Below are 19214 nucleotides of genomic sequence, written 5' to 3' on the forward strand. Positions count from 1 at the left end.
AAGTTTGATGTGCATCTTGAGACTTTCCTTCATGAACCAGTTTACGTCTATCCCACCATAGATACCAAGTTGTTATAGCAATCAATTCACGTACGTTCTGGAGTCCCAATACAAATAATTCTTGGTCTGGCATAAGTAGTAACAATTCAAGAACTGCCTCTCCTACCCGATCGACACTACAAGCTCTATTGATCACCTCATACAATCCTAACTTGTTCCAAACCTCTTTCGCCTTCTGACACAGAAACAAGACGTGTTTTGTGTCTTCTGGACCATTTGAGCATGATGGGCAGATGGGCGAAATTTTCATGTGTCTATTAGCGAGCGTAACACGACATGGGAGAGTTCCATGCAATGTATGCCAGATGAATTTTTTTACCTTTGCCGGACAAGATAGTTTCGAGATCTTATCCAGATAGGATTAGCATTGGTTCTACCCATACCATTTGTATATTGCAATTTCCTCCCATGTTGTTGGTTCCATTCCTCCGAATAAGCTGATCAAACAGTGAACAAGCCATTTTTTTGTATAACTCCAAGCAATGAAATCCGACATATCATGCATCGGAAGGGGAATCGCGAGCATCCTTTGAGCGTCAATTGGCCACAAAGTTTGTCTCACTAAGTCTTCATCCCAACAATTCATGATTGGGTCAATAAGGTCAGACACCTTTGACAAAAGATGCCTCCTTCTAGGAGTAATAATTTTCCTACTACCTTTGACAAAAGATGCCTCCTTCTAGGAGTAATAATTTTCCTACTTGCACAATTCGGGATCCATGCATCTTCCCAAATATCAATCTTTTGTCCATTTTCAACTCGCCAGATGTAACCATTCCTTAGGGAATTAACTTCTGCCATAATGCTTTGCCAGGTAAAAGATGAACCCTTCTTTAGATTTGCACTCATTAAATCACCATCTGGGAAGTATTTTGCTCTCAAGATTGTAGCAAATAATGATTCTGAATTATCAAGCAAACGCCACGCCTGTTTGGCTAGCAAAGCCAGATTGAAACAATGTATATCTCGGAAGCCCATGCCTCCTTGGTCTTTTGGGACACACATCTTCCACCACGTCATCCAATGCATCCTCTTCTGATTGTCCTCGTCACCCCACCAAAATTGTGACATTGCGTCAATGATTCCTTTGCAAATTTTTTTAGGAATTTTAAAGACGGACATAACATAAGTTGGGATAGCATATACAACAGCTTTGAGGAGAACTTCCTTTCCTCCAGCGGATAACAATTTTTTTTCCATCCACTATTTTTTGTAAAAATGCAATCAATTAGGAATTGGAAACACTCAGAGGGTGCTTGGATACGTTTTAGTCCCATGACTAAAAGTAGTGAGACTAAAACTTGCTAGCCTCACCCATGCTTGGATACAAATACTAAATAGACTAAAATAAGTTAATGAGCATTTATTATCCTTCAAACCCTCCAATCCCGAACTCGCATGTGTTAAAGGAGAGGAGTTAAATGAGGAGAGAGGGGACTAATCCACATTTTAGTAGGGTTCCTCTGACTAAATTTTTTTAGTCTCAAGACTAGTTCTAGCCTCTCTTTAGTCAGGGGTGATTGAAACTTTAGCCTCTAAAAGAGACTAGTTTTAGTCAGACTAAAAATAATCCCTCGGATCCAAGCATGGCCTCACTTTTGTCCATACCCACATTTACAGGCAAACTCAAATATTTGTCATTGAGAGCTTTAGTCATAATATCCAGAATTGTGCAAATTTGCGCCTTGTCTTCCACTTTTGTGTTGGGACTAAAGAAAATACTCGACTTTTCAACGCTCACCATTTGCCCCGAGGCAACACAATAAGAATCCAAAATTGATTTCAACGCCTCAGCATTCATAGCATTTGCTTTTATAAGGATCAAAGAATCATCGACGAAGAGAAGGTTTGAGATCGAGGGGGCATCTCTACAAACCTTAACTCCAGAAATATTACCATTCTCCTCCGCATTAGCTAGAAGAGCCGTCAGCCCCTCTGTACATAGCAAGAATAAATATGAAGAGAGAGGATCTTCCTGCCTTAAACCTCTAGTAGGTTTAAAACTCTCAGTCTCTTTAGTATTAAAGCGAACCCGGTACTCCACCGAAGATACACATTGCATAATTAGATTTACCCAGTTCTCTTGGAATCCCAATTTCAACATAATTTCCTTCAGAAAAGACCACTCTACCCGGTCGTACGCTTTGTGCATATCCAATTTGATGGCACACATACCCTCTTTAACATTCCTTTTTTTCTTTATTGTATGGAAACACTCGTACTCCACTAAAATGTTATATGTAACATTCTTCCGGGTACAAATGCACTCTGAGTCGTGCTGATAATATCTGAGCCGCAATCATTTTTGAAATATACTTTTCTCTTTAAGTAATATAAAGCGCCCCTTTTCGAAAAAGAACTACTACTAGTTTTTACGTTGAACTATGTACTGTCCTATCAGAAACGAGGCTCCGATCACATCCGCCTGCCCTGTCAAGTACCTGGGAATCTCTCATCACACGTACTACCAGACCATTGTGCGCAGTGACTGGACTCGAACCGAACGCGCTATCTTGTTAAATTAGGATGACAAGATAACAACAGTTTACTTGGATCCTCTTACGATAGGCCTAGACTCATAAGCTCCAGCTCCAATACCTAAATCCTTATCGCTAATCGCATCACCTACCTAAGATAACACCCGTTGTAAACCAGCGAAAGATCTTTTTTGCTTGCCGAGTGGAACCCGTCCCAATCCGGCAAGAGGGGGGCGGGCATTCCCTGGGGCCCGCGCGCGCATAGTGCACGTCCACCTCCCGATCCGACCGCTGATCGAGACCGATCCGACGGAGCGGAGTGTGGCGGCGTAGGATTCGGCACACGCACACTCGCTCGCTTTAGACTTTCGGCGCCGCGTGAACGAACAAAATCGTTTGCGCGTGAACGGATCAGAAAGCTGGCACTTGGTCGATCGTCAGCATCGGGAAGAACGTCTGCGGCGTGAACAAGCGCAAGAACACTGCAAAGTAACGAAGAAACCCAAGCAGCAGAAGTGATCCTGGACATAGAAACAAAAGCTGAACATATGTATGGCTGTGTACATGTGGTATGATCTCAACTGATCCCGGAGCGAGCAAGAAGCAGCAGAGCAAACTAATTAAACAGGCACGTACGTGTCGGGAGAAGAGAAGCTACTGCATGCGCACGGAAGAATGGCAAGCTGTAAGCTACGTGGAGGCGGGTCGCTAAGCGCCTGCGTGTGCGCCCGGCGCCGGAGGCGCCTCGACCGGGCGGCGGCCGCAGCGGCACGGGCCGGAGGCGAAGAGGGAGAGCCAGGCGAGGACGGGCGTGCCGAGGAGGACCAGCCCCGCGGGCACCATCCAGAGCCGCGCGTGCGCCGGGTGGAACGCCAGCGCCCACCACACCAGCAGCGCCGCGCCTCCCAGACCGACCGCCACCAGGCTCGCGGCCGTGGCGGCCACGGACGAGAACGACGACGACGACGACGCCACCTTCGCCGTGGCCGCGGGCTTCGGTGGCCCCGCACCCGCCTCCATGGAAGGTTACGTACGTGCCTGGCACCGCCCGGCCGTCGTCAATAGATCGAGTCCAAGTGTTGCGCGCATATATACCCGCCTGGCGTGGCGTAGCGTGGCTGGAAGCTGCACCGGCGGCGGTGTGCAGAATAGTCCCGTCAAATATGCATGTGCGCTACTACTCCTCTCTACTGCTTCGCGCTTATGCACCTCTGTAGACCGCACGTACGCCAGTATATATTACCGTCCGTCGGTCGTCGTTCCGAATTGTTCCTTTCTACAACAGCGATCTACTTTCCGGCCTTCACAAAGCAGCCAAAGGCAACGACAGCAGAGAAGGAAAAAGAAAAGAAAATTGCCGCGCGTCAAAGTCACCGTCGCCCGTCACGTTCTACACGTTTGAAGACGTGCGGAAAGTGTTGCGCGGGCGGAGAAGATATTCCACGATGCGGTGCATGCACGCACACAAGGCGATCTCCTCGTTCATCCGTATCGACGCTGGAACAAGGCGCGGACGTTGACGGGCGACGCATCGGCGGCGCCGCCGTCGACGATCCTGCCGGCGACGATGAAGTTGACGGCCTCGGTCGGGTGGAACGCGTCCCAGAACACGTACTTGGAGCGGTCCTCGCACAGGGTGGCGGAGCTCGAGTTGGCGACGCCGATGCAGAGGAACGGCGGGAAGCTGCCGCCGCAGCAAGGGTCCAGCGCCTCCTCGAAACCTACGTGCGCATGACCAAGTTTCAGTCCACGGAATGCGAACCCGCCTGCAGTACGCAAGAAAGAAAATCCTACTACCGTATTGACTGTGCTGCCGAATGATCTCCATGACGATGCCGTGGGTGTTGGTGTAGACAAACGCGCTCTCCGGGCCCATCTCCTGGTTCAGCCTGCCGATCATCCTCTTCAGCCTCTTGTTGTAGCCTTCGCAGAGCTTGTTCACAGCTGCGGAACACTCCCCGGCAGGGATGAACTCCAGGGCGCGGACGTACGGTATGCAGCCCAGCGGCCCGACGTCGGCGATGACAAATTTCCTAGCCCCGAGTTCGTTCAGCCGCTTCGTTTTGGAAGCGAGTTGCAAGATGGTAAGCTCAGAATGGGAGCAAACCAAAGAAAATTACAGTACTACTCACTAGCTAGGAACACTGTGAGTTAGGGGTGAGTGGCACCTTCAGATGAAATGCCAACTTGGAAACCAAGGCGTCCTGAAAATCTGCAGGATCAGGCTTCTGTCGTCCGAAGAATGGCACTGAAGGTGAGAGGTACTCCAAAATGTCATTGGATCCAGCAGCCACCGTGATGAGCGCCTCCCCCAAGAAGTCGGCCGCGGCTTTCTCCCCAATGGTCGCCAGTATCTGAGCTCTGGTCTTCTCAAAGTAGCTGATTTGCTGTCCGAGTGGCACCCTTCCGATCTGCCAACCCAACCACATTTTCACAGTTGCAATTCAGAGTTCAGACCAAAGCAAGCCAAGGGAAGTATACCAACTGCAAAATAAAAATCACATACGTAAAAGGAACCGGTCTCGTCGAAAATGCCGGAAGAACCAGAAGCATAGTTGGTTCCACTGTTGATCACTTCAGCACTAGAGTTTGGAGCCAAGTAGGGAGGAGCAAAGCTCTCCTGCCCCAAGGCTTCACCTGAGGGAATAGCACCAAGACATTTTCGTCAGATAAAGCATGGACAGTCTAAACAAAGTTTCTCATGAAAACTCATACTGCTTGCTACTATTACCGATGACATCCGCAATGGTCCTGCCGTTTGTGAATCTCCCGGTCGGCTTGCCGCCAGAAAACGAGAAGTCGACGCCGTATGGCGGGGTGTTGGCCTTGGAGAGGGTCACGAGATAGTCGTTGTTGCCCGCGTCGACGAGGGAGTCGCCGAAGATGAAGAAAGCATGAGGCGACGCCGGAGATGGACAGAACAAGAGCAGGATCACTGCTGTGAAGAGGGAAGGGCAGCAGTGGCGAAGGAGCACGGCCATCTTACGTATGCTGCAACAAACCGTGGAGCGTTTCTAGGACTCTGCATCAAAGTTTTAAATAGCGCGCCAAGCCTCTTAGCAGCGGCTTGGGGAAAAACTATGAGACGCTATAGCGTGCCAAGCCCAATTTAGCGTTTCAGCATGAATCAATAGAAAATGAAAAGGTAAACATACAATCAAGCATCGAATATCACATATACATGCGAATAACCAAGTAATCACTAATTAGGCATAGTATGGATCACATAACTTGCACAAAACCAAAGGTTTAGGTCATCATAGTGCATCTCAAATATTCTGAACAGAACATATCCTAGTCCTACTTCCAGACCAAATTCAATTAGCAATGGCATCCTACATTAATATTCATACACCAAATTCATATTCAACTCTTAGGGGTAGGCAAAGGAGATAGGCTTGACTTGCCATGGAGAAGCCGATGGTGGCCGCCGCCGGGAGCAGTGGCCGCTGAGCTATTGACAACTACACAAATATCAAGCATGGAGTGGATGATATAGATTGCCAACCTTAGATGCTGCTTGGGTACATGAACACCCTGACCTTGCGCCCCTGCACACAAAGCAAAGCAACAGCCTCATCAGAAAAGCACCAACAAGCAGCACATCGAAAATGGTATTATCACCAGAGAGGAACATGGACTCTGCGGAGAGGTTGGACTTGGACCTGCAATTACCACCACACCGCTCAATCCGCACCATGAATGGCCAGATCCGGCTGCTGCTGCTTCCTTCCACCGGGAGTAACTTCAGCTACCCCTCCTTCCTTCCTCGCCACCAGGAGCAGCTCGACCCAAGGAGGAGGACAACAACTTGGGAAGGGGAGGCCCGTATAGCGCCGCTATTTAAATCTTTGCTCTGCATATATCCCATCCTCGTACACTGGGCGCACTGCCATGCTTATCGTGCCTGCTGCATCACCCTAGTACCGTTTGACATGGTCATGTCTGACTGCTTCAAGAGGAGATTTGAACTGTCCCAACTGGACCTGGATGAGATGGTTTTCTGTTGGGCGCAGTACAGGCGAGCTGTCAGACATGCTAATGGCTGCTAGCTTGTTCAGCTAACGGGGGAATGCATCTGTCTTGAAAAATAAATAAATACAGTATGTTTCCACAGCTGCACTGACAATAGAGAATGGCAGATGCATCCGTACCAAGGCAAATGCATTTATAAAGCCATTCACTGGCAATACTGAATGCATCCCCTTGAAAAGTTGGAATATATACTGCCATTGGCTGATAACATTCCACAATAACTTATCATAAAATTTGTATAAGAACAGTGCAGGGATCACTAGCTTTTGAGGTACATAATTTAGTCGAAGTTCACTGTGACTATTCGTTCACTTATATAGGAACCACATGCAATCTTTCACACGTCGTCAGTTATAACGATTATAATGTACACTGAAATCTGCAGTACCTACAAACTAATTCGCTAACCGTTTCTACTCACACAAACTAGAGGAACGGCCAATCCATCAACTAAACAAAAAAGAAGCAAAAATAACTCCATTACCATTACATACAATCCCATACTATCTCACTATCATATCATACCCAAGCTTGTCTTGCTTCTCTGGGAGCATCAAACACAGCCACGTCTGGGGCCTTCCTCATGGACCTACTCAACTGAAACACAGGGTGCCTGCACAGCCTCTCCACACCTTTCCTGAAACTAAATCTGTCGAACAAGCCTTCCACGTTCCTATTGCCAAATTCTCTTCCGGAACTGGTCACTCCGCTATTCGGATCATTGTGACGTGGAGGAACTCCACTGTGGCACTTATTGTGGTCCATATCACACTTCTTCTCTTGTTCTTCGAAATCATTTTTGGAATTATGGAGGACTTGTTGAGCTTCAGATAGGAGCTGTTCAGAAATAGCCTTATCAATCATCGGGTGATCGACCCTCTCCTGAATTGAACAAGTGAACGGTTTCTCCAAATGCTCCGGCATCTGAGGTTCGTCTTGGTCATTTGGGGAATCAGAGCATGACTGCAATGTCATGGATGCTGTAGCTAACTCCTCCCTTTCCCTTACGGTCCTTACGATCAAAGTCCTGAGGAAATTCATCACCTGAACTGCATGCATCAGGGCAGTTAATGGATCGGCCATCTGGAAGAGAAATACCATGGGGTTAGTGTATGCTCGTGGGTGTGCTTGGTCACACAGGGTTTGCTCTGCAGGTAAGAATAACAAATAGTAGTATTTCCAATAACCTGAGTCATGTTTGGCGCAAAAACCATAGCGATGTTTCGCGCATTCATCTTGTTGTAGTTTTCAAGCTCCACAACATCGGCCATTAGATTAATAGCCCAGTTAAGTAATGCTGCTTCAACTGGTGGTAGCATAGAAGCAAGGAGAGCGCACTCCTCTTCTGTGTTGCAGTGCATTACTTGCTCTGGAGTCAGCGTGTCCAATACTCCTGTTGGAAGTTCCCGAAACCATGCCTGCAAAAGAGCACCATAGGTCACGAAATGATTTACAAGAAAAATGGTTTGTGTACCATTGCCTACAAGCCACAAATGAATCTCTTCATTTTTAGTTTCATGCTATTGCTCAAACATAATGTGTATTGTCCTTCCTGAGTGTTGATCTTTAAGGCTCTAAACATGTTGGTTCGCAGAGAAATCACGCTCACAGAATATCTGTCTGCTAGGCCTAGGTATCTCTTGAAGCTGAAAGTAAAAGAGAGTTAGTGTTACTGCAGAAGTTCTCAGCACCTTTATCAACCCAGCCAGGCAGTGCAAGTCAACTTCATCCGGAACCACGCCACTGTTTAATTGGTCCCTGACACAGATTTCTTGACCATTCTCTGCGTTAATTCTGAAGATCCCTTCAATCTAAGAATACAATAGATACAAGTAAGCATTCTGAGGACTTGAAGCTGATATTTCAATTGCTAATTTATTAAATTACAGCTGGCCATACCTTAAGTCCTTCTCGTAGATACAACTTCCTCTGCATCATCAAGAGTATTGTGGGCACACTATTTCCTCTTTGATCATATGAACATTGCAAAGAGGTTGGTGAAACGCCAAATACACTTGCACTGCACGGGAAAATATGACTACGACAGGTTAGCAACTAGCACTAAATAATAATTTGGAGCATCGAGTTTAAGGTCTTATGATATTTAGTTGACGCTTCACATCTAGCTTGAGGCAAACGTAGCAGAAAACATACAATCTGAGGCAACCATTTCTTTTTAAGGGACTAGGAAGCAACGGCAGCAGTATGACAACGTTTATCTTCGTTAGCTCATCTAACTGGGTTATTAAATAAATACTGAAATCCTGTCCTGATTTGATGTTAACAACCTAAAAAGATGATGCGAATGGCATTTATAAATGCAAAAGGTAAAAATAAACAAAAATCCCATACTATGTCAGATGCAAGTACAGCTGCTGAGATCAACCTAATCCAAAACATAAGCTAGATGAGAAGATTCCCATTGAGCTGCCCATGCCGGCCAGGTCAGCCACATAAAAAGTCCCAACTTCAAGGTCAAGCACATAAGAAATCCGGCTACGAAATCCAATAAAGAGCTCAGCCGTTAGCCATGCAACAGAATCCCAAAATCAATTTATTTCGCTGATCCGCCGGTGTGTGTCCTCAGAATCGTGTTTCCACGTATCTTCAGAATCATGGCAACTATGCCAGGAGCAGACCACTAAATCAGCCCTCACCCCAAAATCAATAAACTTCTGGGTTAAACAGTTCCACTCCTTGGCATGGATTAACATTATAACTTATAATAATACCATAATTGACAAAACTCCTGATTCAAAAGGCACCACTTGTCCTATTTTTAGATCCACTTGTTGGCCTAATTAATTAAACATTTTTTTAACGGATTCCACTTTCCGTACCCTGTATCATCTCTGAGTGCATCAGCATAACAAGAGAATAGCAAAACACAGCTAATTAAATCAGCATATTTGCATCAGCTTACTCAGGAGCCTTCCTGGCAACAATAGTCGTACCTAGAGTTTCATGTGTTGTTAAATTGCTTATTTATTTACTTTTTACACAAGGTAATATACTTGTTCCGCTTGAAATGAAGTACGTACTAAATATTACTTATCGTGCTAAAGTATCTCAATGAAAATTCCTGGTTACCCGAAAGATATACGAATTATCCTTGTTGTATCGAAGTCTAAAATTTCTGATCACCCAAAAAATTATACGTTGTGCTGACAAGTGCCTAAAAAAGATACACGGTCCAGAAAGTAGCAAAGCATTGCACGCGGCTTGTTTCGATCACAAATTCACGAAAACTATACTCAGCTGTCAGCAGTCAGCAGCAGCGCCGATAAAAGGAAATTCAGCAGCAGAATTAATACTGCAACAAAGAAACAAACAAGGTACAGAGTGGCTGGCAGAGAGCTGACCTGACGCCGGGCGTGGGTCGGGGCACGTCGGGCTCGAGGTCGGCGGGGAGACCGAGGAAGCCGCCGAAGCGGTCGAAGGTGACGTGCGCGACGTGCCGCACGTCCATGGGCCGCCCAATCTCCATCCCCTCCTCGTCGCCGTCGCTGTCGCTGTCGTCGTCCTCCCCCATCGCGCCGGCGCTGCACATGACCAGCGACCGCCGCAGCGCGCCGACCACCGCGCCCACCAGCCCGCCTCCCCTCCCGGCTTGCATCATCGTCGACGGCGGCGAGGCCGTCCCGTCGCTCTCCGCCTCCTCTTCGAACCCGTCCTCCTCGAACTCTTCCTCTTCCTCGTCGTCTTCCTCCTCCTCCTCCTCGTCGTAGGTGCGCGACGGGGAGATCCCGAGCCCGAACCGCATCTGGAACGGCGCCATGGCGGCTCCGAGGCGGTGCCGGTGGCCGCCTGCAGCGCGGAAGGGGAGGAGGATGCGGGGAGGCGTGCGTGGGGAGCGCGACGCGGGCGGGCGGGGTGGGCGTTTGCCGGGTCACGTTTGCTGCCCAGTTTTTATAGTAGTAGTAGTACTTCTGTTTTGATCCAAAACCGAGGGATCTAATCTGATTACCACCACCACGGCGCTCGCCTTAGCGGCTCGTGATTACGCCCACGTCGCCGGTGCTGCGGCCTGTCGTCGCTTTCGATCGTGTTCGCTTTGGCGTGGCACGCGATTATCTTTGGTTTGAAACGGGGCGGGACAAAGCGGAGCGGGGAAGTGGTTGGATTATGGTGGAGCATTAGTTAAATCGCGGCACTGGTTAGTGGAGCGGAGTGGGGAGCCGCAGGCCGGGCCGGGCCGGGTCGATCGCCACGGTGCGTGCGGTGCGTGCGTGAGGTCTTTACAGCCTGGGCGGGCGGAGCAGTGGCAGTTACGGCCGCAGTGACCGACTTACCACGTGCCCCGCGTCGTGCTCCGTCGACTCGGTCGCCAGTCACCCGCCACCACGCCCCGCGACCCGGCCGCGCGCCCCGTGCGGGGCAGACAGCGGTGGCGTGGCAGGGATCGCGCACCCGGATGGTGCCGGTTTGGTGCCGAGCGAGAGCGCCGTTGCAGCCTTCGTTCGTCGCATGCGGTGGTCGGAGGTGTACCGTGGTGGTTAGGGGGCTCTACGGTCAGTTCCTTTCTCTTTCTCTTTTTGCATGGTAATACGTGTCTCATTCATATCATAAAAAACAAAGTACAAGTCACGTAAGAACCGACATGACAAAACTGAAAAGGTAACAGAACATCTCTGAGCTTGACACTAACGCCCGTCACTTGCCTCCGGCACCACCACAGCAGCCACCGAAGAAAAGAATGACGGATCACCTCCTCACCCGAACTCGACGCGGCTCCATCGCTGATATGCAGCTTTGCGGACCTTTAAGGTGGCTCACCAAAAGTGAAGCCATTGCCGTTGAACGAATCAGACCGGAGCAACACCCCGGACACGCCATCGAACTTCAGATCTGGCACCCCACCACGACTAAGACGCCGAAGGAAGAAATCATACCTGCCATCCACGAACCACGAACCTAGCACACGTTCCGTCTTCCAGATGTCGTCGATGCAGACCACAATCTGCATCCGCTTCTGGACTACCTTCCAAGCTCCATGCCGACGCTGGAGCAAACGTTGTTGCAACGGCGGAGCCCGAGGACACAGGTCCACCACGAGGATGCCGCCGCCGCCACGCCATCCTTGCTTGAACAGACTGGTTTCCAAATCCATCCCCAACCACATGACCGAAGGCCTTGTGAGGAAAAGATCCAAAGAATCTTTATTCAGCGCCGTCATCGTTGTCGCCGAAGCGGAGACGATGAACAGCCTAAAAACCTAGACTACACGGGAGTAAAAACGATCCACACGCGTGAATCCGGCGACCCCCCTCACCACCGACGACCGAGATCGCCGGCGGAGGGGAGCCGCCGGAGGACGGCGCTGAAAGATGGCCTCTCCTGGCGGCTGCTAGGGTTCCAGCCGCCAGGGAGCAGGGAGAAGAGAAAAACGCTTCGCAATAAGACTCGTTTTTATACCGTGTCCTCCTCCTCACCCCTCTCTCCAGTTCCTTTCTCTTTATCACTGCGTAGGAGTACAGTGCTTGGTTGGGGGAAGGGCAAGTACAGTACGCGGCTTTCCGAGCGTGCCCGCGCAGCGCCTCCGTGAAAAGACCCTCCCTCAGTAATCACGACGTGACAAGCCAAGCCGAGCACGTACGCTCACCAGACCGCATGTTCACGCTGGATGCCGCCGATAGTAGCACGTGTACTATTATGTGGCTGGAAGAAGAGGTTTGTGTGTGTGTGTGTGTATACTTTCCTTCGCGTGTGTTAATTAATCAGGATGAGGATCCTGGCCGCTCCGCGAAGCAAGAGCGACTGAACGGAACACGAACAAGAATTCGATCCCGCGTACGTATCTGCTGCCTGCTGCGTGCCGTACTACGTGGCTATCCGACGAACACAAGAGGTACTCTGCTACAGGGCGGGCAGACAATGTTGTTGATCTGTATGCTTTCGTGTTTGTTGCTTTGTGTGAAAGGCGACCGTGCACGCAGGACCAGTACGTGCCTGCGCGCCTAGCTGACTAGCTAACTCGTGTTCATGATCGCTGTGGTGCAATTGTTGCGTTGCCCCGTTCCGGTCTCCTCCGGGCAGCCTCTATGCTGCGTGCACGGCGCACCAAAAGGACCACTCCACACAACCGTCACGTAATAATTGTCACTAGGATAGTGGATATTATGGGGCGGATGGATCAGCGTGTTCGTGTGTAGTATGCCGTGGTACTTGGCAGGTCGTGACTGACACTTGATCGTTTTGGAATTTCCAACTATATATCCACATTCCACAGATAGGACGATAGGGATATGTGAACAGCCGATTTCTGGAACCTGGGTGCACCGGGCCCCAGTTTCCATGCAAGTTTTGGAAAACTAGAAACGAGAAAATCCATCGCATGTGTGTTGATTAGAAAATTAACGTGTAAATTTCTACTACAAGAATGTGATCGGTAGTGTTGTGGTAATGATAATCCTACCCATTGGTCTCGCCTAGTCCTACATGGCAAGTCAAGGAAGTCTGAATAAATTGTCGTGATCAACAAGCTAAAGGATAAGAAGATTTTAAAGACAAACTTAAAAAATAACACAAATGATAAGTGTCCCACGTGTGACACGAAGTAACACCGCTCTGACTTTTTTACACTAATGTTGCCATCCAAAAAAAATAATACAAAAAAGACTGAAATTTGTCATCCAAACAGAAAGTTGTCATGCTTCACAACTAAAGTTGCCATCCTCAGGTAACTAAACTTGCCATTAAAAAACGTCTGGGTGAAATTGCTTCATGCCACATGTGTGACACTTATCAGGGTCCAAAAATAAACAACGGCAAAAGAGCACAAGCCTAGAATATACTCATTTAGGGCACCTCCAACGGTGACCCTTAAACCGCCCGCAACCGTCCGGACCGCGCTGTCCGGACGTGTAGCGCCATCCAATGCGGGCATATACCGGTTTGCAGGGCGGTTCAGACGCACTTTCTCCCATAAACCGGACACAAACGTGGAAGGGCTTTGCGGGCGCCCCGGCAACACCCACGCCCGCTTCTGACCATTCTGGAACACCCAAACTCCTTCCTCCCTCGCAACTGAGTGCTAACCAATTTGTTTTCATATATTTTTGCAGAAGCAGAAACGAATATAGAAACCCCGGAAATGAATACGGAAACAGATACTACCGGAAACAGACACATAATGAATACAAAACAGACATGAGAACGGAAGTGGGCATTGACCAGAACTTAAAAACCCCTTAAATCATAGAGAAATACACATAAAACAAACAAATCTAATGAACTGTTAACATGTCTACAAAATAATATCATTATGTTAGCAACTTAGCGTAGTATTGTAGTAGTACTGAACAATTGCATATAGGGTTCCCAAGCTGAGTACATGTGTGGTAGTAGAAGTTTAAGGTCTTCATAACTATATAATGATTATGCCTTGGATGATCTTTATAACTATGCGCAATTATGTCAATTGTCCAACAATAATTTGTTTGCCCTTCGCTATTATGCTTTCGAGAGAGGTGCCTCTAGTGAACCTATGGCCTCGGGTCCATTCTCTAAATATTTACAAGTTCCTACAATAGCTATCAATTTACTATTATTATCTAGTTATTGTCATCCTTTGCTATCTTTACTATTATTTGCTTTTAACCTTGTGGCTAGCAAGAACAAGGGGAGTGACAACCCCCTTGATTTTGTTGGGTGCAAGCAATTATTTTCTTTGTGTGCAGGTGTTGCTGCTGGTTTGTTAACCCTTGGTTCTTAAGTGAGGGAAATACTTTTTGCTGTTATGCTGCATCACCCTTCCTCTTCCGGGAAATCCAACAACTCCTGCGGGAGTAGCAGTTACCAAATAAAATTGTTAATGAAAAGACATTCATAAAATTGTTATATTTGATTGAATAATTGGGAAGATTACAAATCTATTCATTTCATATTTATAAAAAAAGATATATTGTAGTTACCATCATTAACCGACTGGCTTTTACTTCTTATTTTTAATTTTGAGATGACATTGCCTCGCAATCTGGCATGAAGATGCCCCTTTTGTTACTTGCATTGGTTTCTCTGCTCCTGAGTACCACTACCGCTGCAAGCGTGATCCCAAGCATTAGTTGCTCTGGTAGAAACTACACGGGATAGAGGTACCAAGAAACCTTCTAGTCTTTGTCAGTGAGTGTGACGCTGCCTCAAAAGGGTGTCAACATACTAGTAGAGGTCGGGCTATTTAGCCGAGGGGGCCAATGCCCCCCTGTTTGAACCAATTAATGAAGAATTTATTTATGGCAGGGCTTAGACGGGGAAATTAGCCTTTGCCCCCAACAAATTTCTTCTAGCTCTGCCATCGAATACAAGTATACTTCTCTAAAAGAATGTATCAATAAGTTTAATTTTGCAACTCATATTTCGTCTTCAACTCTCTCCCAATAGATTTCGCCTCACTCCAGTTGTAAAATACATGATGAGTGAAATACATGATTCCAATCACACTTGTGTTTTCTTGTCAAAGTCACATGGGAGGAGTTCTTAGCAAGAATCAGTAAGATACGGATGAGTGAAATACATGATTTCAATCATACTTGTGTTTAATTCCATGGTATGTAAATAACCAAATAAGTACAATACTACAAGTAAGTTGTGAGTAAAGTTACCGGAAAGGTTGTTGATCATCAGACAATAGTGAAAATGTCGTTGAGTACTGATGACATGTTTCTCGCATACGAAGAAAACGAAGAGATTGATGTAAGGAGTGTGCATCAATACATGCTTGTTGTAAGTAGTACATCGACAAAATCTTCAATCGGCGTTCCAAGCGAATTTTGATTTCAATTAAATAATTTATGGTGGCACAACAAATTGGAATTGGTCCAAGAAAGTTACTATGGTGAATTCTATAATAGAAGGTCGAGTATATTGTCGCTTTAGAAGCAACAATAGAGGGTGATGAATCAATAGTTCATTTATGGACTTAGTATGGTTTCTAGATGATTGTGCAAATAGAACAATATCCTCATATAGTGGTTCTATGGCTCAATCTAAGGAATCAAAGGTCTTGCCAGTGATTCAATATATACTAAGCTTGTTTCACATAAATTATCAATTCATGTGAAAGCATGATAGATGCATAGAAATGCAAATGATTGATGTCTACTACGCAACCTTCTTCTTGTAGACTCGTGTTGGGCCTCCAAGCGCAGAGTTTTGTAGGACAGTAGCAAATTTTCCTTAAGTGGATGACCTAAGGTTTATCAATCCGTGGGAGGCGTAGGATGAAGATGGTCTCTCTCAAACAACCCTGCAACCGAATAACAAAGAGTCTCTTGTGTCCCCAACACACCCAATACAATGGTAAATTGTATAGGTGCACTAGTTCGGCGAAGAGATGGTGATACAAGTGCAATATGGATGGTAGATATAGGTTCTTGTAATCTAAAAATATAAAAACAACAAGGTAGCAAGTGGTAAAAGTGAGCGAAAACGGTATTGCAATGCTTAGAAACAAGGCCTAGGGTTCATACTTTCACTAGTGCAAGCTCTCTCGACAATGATAACATAACTAGATCATATAGCAATCCCTCAACGTGCAACAAAGAGTCACTCCAAAGTTACTAATAGCGAAGAACAAACGAAAAGATTATTGTAGGGTACAAAACCACCTCAAAGTTATTCTTTCTAATCGATCTATTGGGTTATTCCTATAAGTGTCACTAATAGTCCTAGAGTTCGTACTAAAATAACACCTTAAGACACACATCAACCAAAACCCTAATATCACCTAGATACTCCAATGTCACCACAAGTATCTACGGGTTTGATTATACGATATGCATCACACAATCTCAGATTCATCTATTCGAACTAACACAAAGAACTTCAAAGAGTGCCCTAAAGTTTCTACCGGAGAGTCAAGACGAAAACGTGTGCCAACCCCTATGCATAAGTTCACATGGTCACAGAACCCGCAAGTTGATCACCAAAAAATACATCAAGTAGATCACGTGAATATCCCATTGTCACCACAGATAAGCACATGCAAGACATACATCAAGTGTTCTCAAATCCTTAAAGACTCAATCCGATAAGATAACTTCAAAGGAAAAACTCAATCCATTACAAGAATATAGAGGGAGAGAAACATCATAAGATCCAACTATAATAGCAAAGCTCGTGATACATCAAGATCGTGTCATATCAAGCACGAGAGAGAGAGAGAGATCAAACGCATAGCTACTGGTAAATACCCTCAGTCCCAAGGGTGAAGTACTCCCTTCTCATCACAGGGAGCGCTGGGATGATGAAAATGGCCACCGGTGATGATTCCCCCCTCCGGCAGGGTGCCGGAACAGGGTCCCCATTGGTTTTTGGTGGCTATAGAGGCTTGCGGCGGCGGAACTCCCGATCTAGGTTTCTTTTCGGGGGTTTCTGTATTTATAGGAATTTTTGGCGTCAGTTTCACGTCAGGCGGGTCCACGAGGCAACGACAAGGATGGAGTGCGTGCCCTAGGGGGGTGGGTGCGCCCTCCACCCTTGTGGAGGCCTCGTGGCTCTTCTGGCCCAACTCTTTTGCTTCGGGGGCTTCTTCTGGTCCATAAAAAATCACCGTAAATTTTTAGCTCGTTTGAACTCCGTTTGATATTCCTTTTCTGCGAAACTCAAAAACAAGGAAAACAGAAACTGGCAATGGGCTCTAGGTTAATAGGTTAGTCCCAAAAATCATATAAAATAGCATATAAATGCATATAAAACATCCAAGATAATATAATAGCATGGAACAATCAAAAATTATAGATACGTTGGAGACATATCAATGATACACGCAGATCTAAAATTTTCAGATTCGATAGGACGAAGTCTATACCACCAGCAAAGTATGACTTACACCGGATTGCCATTGGTGTAAAAGTTAAAAGTGCTAATATCTTATTGACTCTAGTACAAGTGGGAGACTATTGGAAGTATGCCCTAGAGGCAATAATATTTGTATTGTTATATTTCCATATTCATATTTAAGAGTTTATTTCATGCTATAACTGCTATGATCCTGGAATATGTGATTTAGTGTGTTAGGGCATATTTCTCTCTCAGTGGTTTTGATGATTGATGATAATGCTTTTACAGACTAATCGTGTGCATTAAGTATTTCAGATATTCTTTCTTATGGCACGAGACGAATTCTACCCCTCGGTGTTTAAAGAGAAGATGGTGTTTTTCCTTCGATTCATTTTCGGTGGACTTGAGTCGTAGGATATACCGTACTATCAAGAGGGGGTCCGTTTTGAAAAGGTTTGGGTGGAATCAACACGTACACATCTCCTTTGCACTCTCCCTTCTTTCCCGCTTCTTTGGAGTGTCCTCTGTTGTGTTGGTAGTGACTCGGGATGGAGCCACCGGTAGTACCGCGGTTGGCAGCGGTAGTACCGCCTGCAGCTCCAATACCGCTCGTACTACCGCCTCGATTCGAGAATCGAGTTTCTCGTGTTGGGTTCAGCGGAAGTCCAGTGGTGGTCCCACTGGCATACTACCGCTGACCCCAACTGGTCCAAATTGAACATCGACAGTAGCAACAACAGTAGGAGCGATAGTACCGCTTATAAGCGGTAGTACCACGCCTACCACCGCCGCCACTAGCTACCGCTTGTGTATTTCATCCTTCTGGCTCTCCCTTGTGCTCTCGTAAGTCGATGTGTGTTGACCCCAGCGGTACCGCTGCAGCAAGCGGAAGTACCACTCCCTTGAGCGGTAGTACCCCGCAATGCGGGCTGAGCACGGGAATAACGGTTGGATATTTTTCCCCCACTATATAAAGGGAGTCTTGTTCCTTGAGAATTTTTTGTTTTCTACTACGTTTCCCAACACAATCGGTGGCAAAGTATTGGAAGCGCATCGAGGAGCGTTCCAAACATCATGTTGGGAGGAGGACGAACGTAGACACAAATCTCTCACGAACCGATGGGGTACGATTCAAGAGATAAGCAACCATTGTGCGGGTGGCAAGGAGCAAGTGAAGCACGCTTCCTCCTAGTGGTGTCGCCATCGATCAATACGTAAGCAATCTTGTTTTTTTATTGCAACATTTGTATTACTTTGATCATTCACATGAATTTGTGCATTTGTTTGTTTAAAGATGGCATAACCCAGGAGAGGTACAACCAAATGTCCAAGTCGAAGGGCAAACCATTTGGCCTCCAACATTGTTGGGATTTGTTGGAAGACCACGAGCAGTGGAAGTCGAGGAATGATGACGGCAATCCAAAAGCTGGGAAGTGCACCAATTCCTCTTCAAAGATGGACGATGGCGCAGATGATATTGATGGACAAGAAAGGGCAAAGGTGCCTCGAAGGACCATTCCACCATTTAGCACGGGTTAGCCCGGCGGGAGAAAGCGGAAAACTGAAACTCAAGATAGAAGGAGAGGTGGAGGCGATGAAAAAAAAAGATCGATTGATCAGGGCAAGAGCCGAGTAAGCCGGGAAGAGGAAGTAAGAAAAAAATAGAGATGGAGGAGAAGAAGAACCAAGAGAAGAGGGCGAGATGGGATGAAATGCAAGAGGATAGAGCGCGTCAGGAAGAGATGGAGGTACGTTGGCTCCGAATTAAGCAAGAGATGGAGGCATATAGACTCCAAACTAAGGAGGATCAGATGAGAGTTGATCGCATGGCCGAGCAGAATCGGTTCCTCTTGTTGGATCCAA

The 19214-nt window shown here is 46.8% G+C and overlaps 3 protein-coding genes across 3 annotated transcripts; all 3 read right to left on the reverse strand.

Annotated features, from left to right (window-relative positions):
* Nucleotides 1-2399: 2399 nt before the first annotated feature.
* LOC119368106 lies at nt 2400-3723 on the reverse strand. Its single transcript, XM_037633451.1, has 2 exons — nt 3174-3723; nt 2400-3058 (listed from the first exon to the last, which is right to left on the reverse strand). Exon 1 carries the CDS (start codon nt 3555-3557, stop codon nt 3246-3248), a length of 312 nt encoding a protein of 103 aa, XP_037489348.1. The 5' UTR covers nt 3558-3723; the 3' UTR covers nt 2400-3058; nt 3174-3245.
* Nucleotides 3724-3828: 105 nt separating this feature from the next.
* On the reverse strand, nt 3829-5552 carry LOC119368107 (GDSL esterase/lipase At5g41890-like). The gene is made up of 5 exons (XM_037633452.1): nt 5269-5552; nt 5044-5174; nt 4706-4948; nt 4335-4593; nt 3829-4258 (listed from the first exon to the last, which is right to left on the reverse strand). Exons 1-5 carry the CDS (start codon nt 5516-5518, stop codon nt 4020-4022), a joined length of 1122 nt encoding a protein of 373 aa, XP_037489349.1. The 5' UTR covers nt 5519-5552; the 3' UTR covers nt 3829-4019.
* A 1290-nt stretch (nt 5553-6842) lies between these two features.
* LOC119365132 (rho GTPase-activating protein 5-like) lies at nt 6843-10461 on the reverse strand. The gene is made up of 5 exons (XM_037630729.1): nt 9935-10461; nt 8472-8592; nt 8264-8383; nt 7760-7990; nt 6843-7655 (listed from the first exon to the last, which is right to left on the reverse strand). Exons 1-5 carry the CDS (start codon nt 10348-10350, stop codon nt 7092-7094), a joined length of 1452 nt encoding a protein of 483 aa, XP_037486626.1. The 5' UTR covers nt 10351-10461; the 3' UTR covers nt 6843-7091.
* Between the last annotated feature and the right edge of the window lie 8753 nt (nt 10462-19214).

Source organism: Triticum dicoccoides, chromosome 2B, assembly GCF_002162155.2.
Source record: "Triticum dicoccoides isolate Atlit2015 ecotype Zavitan chromosome 2B, WEW_v2.0, whole genome shotgun sequence".
Lineage (NCBI taxonomy): Eukaryota > Viridiplantae > Streptophyta > Magnoliopsida > Poales > Poaceae > Triticum > Triticum dicoccoides.

Coding starts and splice junctions, on each gene's coding strand:
- LOC119368107 (XM_037633452.1), bottom strand. CDS start 5,518: ATGGCCGTGCTCCTTCGCCACTGCTGCCCTTCCCTCTTCACAGCAGTG. Junction 4,949..5,043: donor ACGAGACCGGTTCCTTTTAC/GTATGTGATTTT, acceptor TTGGGTTGGCAG/ATCGGAAGGGTGCCACTCGG. Junction 4,594..4,705: donor AGTTGGCATTTCATCTGAAG/GTGCCACTCACC, acceptor TCCAAAACGAAG/CGGCTGAACGAACTCGGGGC.
- LOC119365132 (XM_037630729.1), bottom strand. CDS start 10,350: ATGGCGCCGTTCCAGATGCGGTTCGGGCTCGGGATCTCCCCGTCGCGC. Junction 8,384..8,471: donor ATCTACGAGAAGGACTTAAG/GTATGGCCAGCT, acceptor TTGTATTCTTAG/ATTGAAGGGATCTTCAGAAT. Junction 7,656..7,759: donor TTGCGCCAAACATGACTCAG/GTTATTGGAAAT, acceptor TTTCTCTTCCAG/ATGGCCGATCCATTAACTGC.
- LOC119368106 (XM_037633451.1), bottom strand. CDS start 3,557: ATGGAGGCGGGTGCGGGGCCACCGAAGCCCGCGGCCACGGCGAAGGTG.